The sequence below is a fragment of the Lampetra fluviatilis genome, chromosome 77 (assembly GCF_964198595.1).
Source record: "Lampetra fluviatilis chromosome 77, kcLamFluv1.1, whole genome shotgun sequence".
NCBI lineage: Eukaryota > Metazoa > Chordata > Hyperoartia > Petromyzontiformes > Petromyzontidae > Lampetra > Lampetra fluviatilis.
This window is the reverse complement of record NC_136351.1, coordinates 855,242-863,691: the sequence shown is the minus strand read 5'-3', so window position 1 is coordinate 863,691 and position 8,450 is coordinate 855,242. Positions and strand designations below refer to the sequence as shown.

At 44.3% G+C, this 8,450-nt stretch overlaps 1 protein-coding gene across 1 annotated transcript in view; it reads right to left on the bottom strand.

Moving 5' to 3' along the window:
- Positions 1 to 4,081: 4,081 nt before the first annotated feature.
- The window catches only part of LOC144953511 (interferon-induced very large GTPase 1-like), a 42,364-nt gene continuing 37,995 nt past the window's right edge, over positions 4,082 to 8,450 (bottom strand). Inside the window, exons 5-6 of the mRNA XM_078884055.1 lie at positions 4,877 to 4,914; positions 4,082 to 4,124 (exon numbers count right to left, since the gene is read on the bottom strand). Coding sequence (XP_078740181.1) covers positions 4,082 to 4,124; positions 4,877 to 4,914 — 81 coding nt within the window. The remainder of the gene's footprint in view (positions 4,125 to 4,876; positions 4,915 to 8,450) is intronic.

The window sequence follows — 8,450 nt, the reverse complement described above, 5'->3', positions numbered from 1 at the left end:
GAGTCAATGAATTGGTGGCACTGGACATATTGGGACCCTTCCCACCATCGGCGAGGGGAAATAAATATTTGCTGGTAGGGGTTGAGTATCTCTCCCGTTGGCCGATGGCCTGGCCGTTGCCCGATCAGTCGGCCGCGGCCATCACCGACGCCTTTTTGTTTGGGTACATTATGGACAAGGGGGCGCCGGAGAGACTCCTCACGGACCAGGGCCGAAATTTCTCTTCTAAATTATTGGCTGAAGTGTGCGCAGGCCTTGGGACTAAGAAGATACGGACATCTCCATACCATCCGCAGACGGATGGTATGGTTGAGCGGCTGAACAGGACATTGTCTGCCATGCTTTGCCATACTGTGAGTGAACAGCAATCGGATTGGGATCTGCACATCCCCGGAGTGCTTTCGGCGTACAGGATGACGCCCCATGCGGCTACAGGGTATTCGCCGTTTTACCTTATGTATGGTCGGGAAAACGTGCCTCCGGTGGATGTGCAATTGGGTACTGGGGTGAAGGGACCTCGTAAACCACTCCCTGAATACATTCAGGACACGGTTCGCCGGGTTACGGAGGCGCGGAGAAAACGCCCGCGTGGCTACGGCCAAAGCCCAGGCCCGGAACGAGCGGTATGCTCGGCGGTCTGAGGGAGAGTGCCCCTGGAAGGTGGAAGACCTGGCCTGGCTCCATTGCCCGCAGGTGCGGCCGGGGACCTCTCCTAAATTGCACAAACCTTGGCATGGTCCTGTGCGCCTCATTGAGGTTCCCAATCCACAGTCGGCACGCGTTCAGTTTGGTTCTCGCCGTTGGTTTGTTCATACGTCGCGGTTGAAACCATATGTTGCTCCCCTACGTGATGCGTCATCTCCCAATGTTGCCTTGCCGTGGTCTGTTGCTGCTGACTCTGACTCTTCCCCGCCTGCGTCCATTGATCTTGCTGGAGCGCCTGTCGTACCTGTTCCAGACAGGCCGACCGTGACACCGCGGGGGAGGAGTGGGCCTGTTCGGAGGGCGCCTGCCAGGGCTGCGGTACCTTCAAGCCCGGCGACCCTTCCGACCCCGCTGCAGGCGCATTCGCGGAATACGACCAAGACTGATTCGTCAGGGACACGAGATGTCGGTGGACTTCCAATCGCAGCAGGGGAATTACCCCCTGTCATTTCTCGTGTTCCTTCGCGTCCCCGTTCTACAAGTGGGCCGCCGACCGTCCGGGACGGGCCGGCGACCCGCACTCGTTCCAAATCGCTTACGTTTCGTTGATTGTATGTTGTTATTGTTCTTGTTCTTGCCGTCGTATTTATCGCATGCTTTCGTACGTTCGTCGATGTTACTTGTGTGTTGTTCTTGTTGTTATATTGCATGCTTAGTGTCCTTTAAGGGGGAAGGTCGGTTCACCGCATTACGCTTTGGTGTTGTTCAGCCGAGGTCGGCTGGGTTTTTTCTATGGGGGAGGGTGGTGTAATGCGGGCGAAAGCGACCTTCCGGATGTGACGTCACGAGGAGGCGGAGCCAGGTGACGTGGGTGAAAGGTAGGGGGTCCTTAAGCGCGTAAACCGGAAGGAGAAGTAAGTCGGGGTGTGAATGGAAAGGTGTGGGGCCACGCGGGCGTACGAGCCGAGGGGGCACCGTCAGAAGCGGGAGCCAACCCTGGGAACAGTAGGGAGCTACTGGGAGGTGTAAAGCTGCAGACAGAGATAGGCAGTAAGGCTGTGTGTGAGGGGCAGCGAGGTGGCTGCCAAGAGTCGCAGGAGCAACGAGAAGGCGAGACAGCACGAGGCTGTCAGAGCTGCAGCAGGAACAGCCAAGGGAGCTGTGTGAGAGTACAGCAGCGGAGCTGCTGTGGGGCTGCAAGAGCGACAAGAACAGCAGCGGGGCTGCTGATGTGGACTGGAGTGACATCGGAACCAGCACAGAGAGAATAAGAGAGACAGCCGTGTGGGAACGCAGTACGGACCGAATAAAGGACACTGAGCCAGAGATCGTGGTCAAGTCTTTTATTACACATTGAAACCCTTTTTTAAATTATCACCTTGGATTGATACCAATAATTATGTTTGTGTGCAGACAACTCATATTTCAAAATTTGCTTGCTTAATATTTTTATTATTATGTGCCTATGTCCTTATGTGCGTGTGAGTCCATTTGCGTGTCTGCGACGATTTGTGTGTGTGTACGTCTGTGTGTATGTGTGTACATGTAGATGTGTGTGTGTGCGAGTTGATATGTGTGTGTGCGCTTGAGTCGATATATATATGTGTGTGTCTGTGTGTCAGTCTCGATGTGGCTGTGATTCTTTCTGTTCTTTCATTCACTAACAGCCACCGTCGTTTGTGTGTCTTGATGTGGCTGTGGTTCGTTCTGTTCTTTCAATCACTAACTCAGCCGCCATCGTTTGTGTGTTTCGATGTGGCTGTGGTTCTTTCTGTTCTTTGTACTCTTTGGGCTACGCCCATTTCTACCCTTTAAAAGCAGCCTGCATCAGCAGCTTCCCTCCACTTTTTAAGCCTGAAGACGATTGCTTGTGTTGCGATCGAAACATCGTGAAATTTTTATTTATTTTTTATTTTTATTTCTATCCACGTGACTTTACCGAAAGACCCAAAGAATATGAATTCCTACAGTCACGAAAGCTTTAAGTCAATAGAAAGCTATTATTTTCATAATCACCTTGGAAATATTATTTTATTTTTGGTTGTGTGCTGACAACTAATATTTATTAACTTACGTGATAACTAATAATATATTTTTATTGTGTCTAAGTCCTTGCGTGTGTGTGAGTCCATGTGCGTGTCTGCGATGATGTTAGTGTGTGTGAACGTTCGTGTGTGTGTGCATAAGTCCAAATGTGTTTGTGCAAAAAACGTTTGCAAATATTAAATTAATAATGTTTGTGTGTAGACTACTTATATTTCTAAATTCGGTTGCTAAATATTAACATATTATTATGTGTCTATGTCCTTGTGTGCGTGTGACTCGATGTACGTGTCTGCCACAATGTGTGTGTGTGTACTTCCGTGTGTGTGTGCAAGTCGATGTAATCTGTGGGTCCATGTGTGTGTGTACATCAATATGTGTGTGTACGTCGATGAGTGTGTGTAAGTCGATGTGTTTGTGTGGGTCCATATTTGTTTGTTGTAGTCGATATGTGTGTGTATAAGTCCATATGTAGGGCGATGTGTGTGTAAGTATATGTATGCGTATTTGTGCATGAGTCGATGTGTGTGTGAGTCACTGTATGCGTGTTAGTCGATATGTGTGTGTAACTCCATATGTGTGTATCTAAAGTCGATGTATGTGTGTGAGTCCATATGTGTGTGTGTGTAAGTAGATTTGTTTGTGTGTGTGTGGGTCAATGTCTGTAAGTGTGTGTAAGTTGATGTGTGTGTCTGTCTTTTTCGCCTGGGCAATGCTGGGTACTTCCCGCTAGTATCTAATAAATGAAACTGTTCATTCTACCTACGTGACTTTACCGAGTTCATTAACGTTAACATGCGACTCTCTTTCTCTCTTATTCTCTCTCTCTCTTCTGAGCCTTTTTTAGTCGATGACGGAAGCTCATTAACTTTGCACTATAATTCAACATGCTAATAACTTATTTCCATAAGCTCTTTTTACATATACTATTTTACTTGCTAATCCTTCCCTTGCTTTGAATCCTTCTCAAATGTATATAAACCCTTGCTTTTGGCGGCATTCTCACCATTTTTCGCCTGAAGACAGACGCTTCTGTTTCCTCCGAAACGTCGGGATTAATTTTATTTTTTTTCTACCTACGTGACTTTACCAAAAGAACCAAAGAATATGAAACTACACTACTATACAATACTACACTCATTGTAAATGCTGTCGTGGGCTTACTCTCCAACACACCAGTTGAACTCGTAACGAATTGGCACGTTTTGTTTACATAACAAACCTTACCGATGGGCTGTATCGGTTGTTAGTGGCGGGTGTAACTCCGATACAACATTTATATTTATGTAATGCGAGCGTAAGCGGGGTTTCGCTGCTCGGATCTGGGCCAATCATACGGGCCAGGGTAATTGGGGCGGGGCCCAGTATGGGGGCATATGTGAAGGTCCGCCGCTCACCTCGGGTCCAATCGGATGCGAGGGGAACAGGAGCGGAACCTAAGGGGGGAGCCAGCAAGGCGCTATGCGCTGTCGGGATCTGGAAGGTTCGGTGAAGGGCGTGGTGAGAGGGAGGAGACAGGATCACGTGGTGAAGGGAATATAAGTGGGATCCAGGAAGGGCTCCGGGTCAGTTGGTAGAGTCACGAAGCTGGACCACGTTGGGTGGCTGGAGGTGATCCGCGCCATCAGCCACGTGGCTGGAGGAGCTTCGGGCACACCGTCGGCCAGCGGTGTGCGGGGCAGAGGAGCGGAGCAACTGACGGGAGAGCGCGTGTGGGGCGTGCGCGAGGAGCAACTGGTCCGCTGTCAGGACCAGCGGGGTGCGAGTGTCAACCAGAATAGACGCTCCAAGCCTGGGGTTGTCGTTCAGACTCTGTCTTCTCGACAGACCTGTTCTTCACCTGAGGACGGCTGCTTGCATTGTGGCCGAAACGTCGTGAGAATTATTTTATAATGTAAAATTTTTATTATTTTATTATTTCCATTCTACGTGACTTTACCAAAAGAACCAAGAAGATGAATCCCTGCAGTCACGAAACTTTAAATCGAAAATTGTGTTGTGTCTGTTGCGGAACTGGCTCCGACTCAGGGATGGATCCTGAACAGCATCCTTGGGCAATAGGTTTCTTCGCAGGGTTGCCAGGTTCACTCTCCATGATCGGGTGAGGAGCTTGCTAATCGGGGAAAGTCTCAGAGTCAAGTTGCTGCTCCTCTGAATTGAGAGGAGCCAGTTGAGGTGGTTCGGGCACCTGGTTAGGATGCCCTCCGATAGTCTCCCTCTAGTACTCTACCGGGCACGTCCCACATGGCGAAGACCCCGGGGGCATCCCCGGACACGCTAGCCGGACTGTGAAGCTAGAATACGTGTCTAGTAGTGTATAGTATTGTAGTGTGTAGTATAGTGTATTGTCTAGTAGTGTATAATAGTGTATTGTTGTGCGTATAAGTGTAGTGTATCGCAATGTGTAGTGTATAGCAGTGTATAGTGTAGAGTATAGTGTAGTGTATAGTGGCGCATGGTAGTGTAGTGTATAGCAGTGTGTAGTGTAGCGTATAGTGTAGTGTATAGTGGCGCAAGGTAGTGTAGTGTATAGTCGTGGAGTGTATATTAGTGCTGGAGCCCATCGCCAGGGAAATGGAGGTTTGGACTGCCCTACTCAACATGCTGCCACCGCGAACCTCACCAGAACAAGCGGATTGAGAAATGAATGAACGAATACAAATTGATGTTGCTTATGCCTCCAATGAGTCGTTAATACTCGGTAAGGAATAAGTATCATCCCGAGTCACCTGATTTAAGTGGCTAAGAACTACGCAAAACCTCAGTGAACCATCGGGCTTCTTAACAACAACCACCAGTGGGCCTTAGTGGCTGGTGGAGGGAGAAGTAAAATCTACTCTCTTTTTTTTGCTCCTTGAATAATTGTTCTAATAAATACACAATCCTTGATTTAGACTTACAAGTAATGCGGATTCTTAACCCTGACCGTGTGGATTATTTAAAAAGCAAGGTAATTGAACTCGAAGAACAATGCAAGGAGAATACAACTCTTTGTGCGACCTTTTTTGCAAAACAGAACCCAACGTCCCTCACATTCATTGCCGTATGGTCACTATCTTGATCGTCTCATTTATTTATTTCTTCAATTTTTCCTTGGTGTGTTTTGTATTTCGTGTTTGTCTTGTTCGCCACTTTGAAATGCTGCTTTCATTAAAGCACAACATAATTGAATCCTTTGATTCTTATAAATTTATTGATTAAAACCGAGAGTTATGACCCCAATAAAACATTTGATTGTGACTTTGAAAACATTATCTTAAACTGATATGTTTTCTATCTAGTTGCACAGCCACTATATCATGCTCATGTTCCGGAACATACAAACAAGTATTAATAAATAAAAATAACTGTGACCCCTTCAGCATTTTAAACATTACACAATCCAGATTAGCTTAACAAAAAAAAATGCGACATCCAAACAATCCTTAGTTCATTGGTTGTTGGAATACCAACCATATTATTTAAATCAGATTCTTATTCCCCAAAAATATAAGATACACAGATAACAAATATCATATGGCAGATAGCAAAGCACTATGCCAACACTCCACTTCGCAAATATGACTTAAAGATGTGCAATATATTCCTGTATTGTATTCAGATAGTATAATCTTTATGTATATATGAAGTTGCATGCGATCAAAAATAACAACTCAAATTCCAGAACGACTCCCAATTGCTCACGCACCTTAATTACAATGACCAAATTGGAAATGGACGTAAGAAACTTAAAGTTGTTAATGTAAAATATGAAGCTTCGTGTAAAATAATTATATGAAAAGTCAATCATTTGTGTTGTCTTTGGAAGCGGTTGGCAGTTGTAGAACTTGATCTTTCCTCTCGTCCACCCTTCTGAAGCATTCGTCCGCAATGATGCCACTTTTATTCATTGCTTTTATGAATCCATCTATGTCGTTTTCTTCATCGCCTTCCTCATCCCTTCAAAGTAAAGTCTTCCTGCCCCCTGGATTCCAAACAATGCCTAGATGACGATGCGTTGTTTTACTTATTGATCTCAGCCTATTAGTTGGTATTTATAGGACCTCTGAATTTTTCTTTTGTTGATCCGGCTTACACTCAGAATTTACATTTTAAAGTTGTTTGCTTTTGTCCATTGATTTTTATGATATGTTACACTTAATATGCAGTTTTTTCCTTGGTTAAACCATCTTCATGCTATGTGAATTGTGGTGTTAAAAATAATGTAGACCTTGCAATAACATACAATGGATCTGGAAGAGAGGAAGATGAGTAGGCAGCGTGGACACTATTTGCTAATACGCTTATCTGGACATCACCTAAAAACATTCTAATGGACAAGTCCTCCCCTCAAGTCATACAGCATATTGACTTCGATGCATCAAACGAAGAAATTGTATTGATTGTATGCAAAACTGTTATTATTTCTTCACATTTACCAACATGTGCTATTATATGTCCACGTACGAAAATGTTGGTATCGTCATTATCATCAGTTACTGAACGTTCAGCTTAAAAAAGCAATAGCACTGCCATAAATACACATTCTTATATATAAAAAACTGATTATTTGTGATAACTGCACTTTTTCATAGCACAAACAGAGGTCGGAGATATAGAGTGGATAAGGGTTGAAGACTACGAATGTGAGTTTTGTTTATTTAACTTGTAATGTTGTAGGTGTGCCAATAATGTATCAACCGATTCCACCTTCATCAGTCTCTTGTGATCTACATGTATGCATTTGACATTTACGTCTTAGGCACGATGTTGATCATTGGCCAACCTCTCTTAACTTCGACTGTGCCCTAGAAAATGTGGTTAATAAGTTCCTCTGGTCTTAGGCAGATATTTCACAGCATACTGCCAACCTTACTGTCAGTTGTCTACTTTGTATCATAACATAATTAATCTAATAAAAGTTCCAAAATTAATAGGGTAACAATACACATCTCTCCAATATCTGTACCTCAATATGAACATTCAACGAATATTTTTTCACATCCCATCAGCAACACGACATTTTGGAAGCACATCATTTCAGCAACATTGATATTGTAGGGAGTCATATTGGTTGCCTGTTTGTGTTACTCAGTTTAACACGTATGCTTTCGTGACCAATATCTTCTATAATAGAGGTTTTTTGGTTTAGATCGCGTAAATTTGTGTTACTATTTTCAAAAAAGTTGCTAAATATTTCTTATGTTGCTGATTTTCTTGACTGGTTCTATTTGATGAGTTTCCTAACAGTGTCAATAGCTTTCTTCTGTTTCTGTCGAGTAAAAAATAGTTGAATGACTTGCACAGACTTTGACCTTATTTTGTATTTGTTTACATGTGCAGTTCTGACAGTGCTGTTATAGTGGATGATTGATCATTGTATCGTCTTCTCCATCAGGTCTCTTGGATTTCAAATTCCATGACTAATCACTTCGGTACATGCCCCCCCCTTAGTCACCCAGGCCTGTTTTAACTCCCGAGCCTTGTTAATAACATATTTTAGCCCCTTATTGTGATATTACATGGAATCATCCGTAACTTAATGTAGCGCTAACAGTTGTCATGGTGCAAACCTTATTCAAATCATTGCTTCATTTTCTGCCTTCATCTGTCGGCTCTGTAGCTTGTCCAAGTCATATTTCGCCTTCGTGCTCTTTTCCCTGAAATTCTTTCTTAGTTTGATTGTGACCATCATCATTATTAAGCCACCGTCACTTCCAATGTCTGCCCAGAGAAATATCCACTCTTCTTAGTTGACTGAAAATGGTTCGACATTCGTGTAT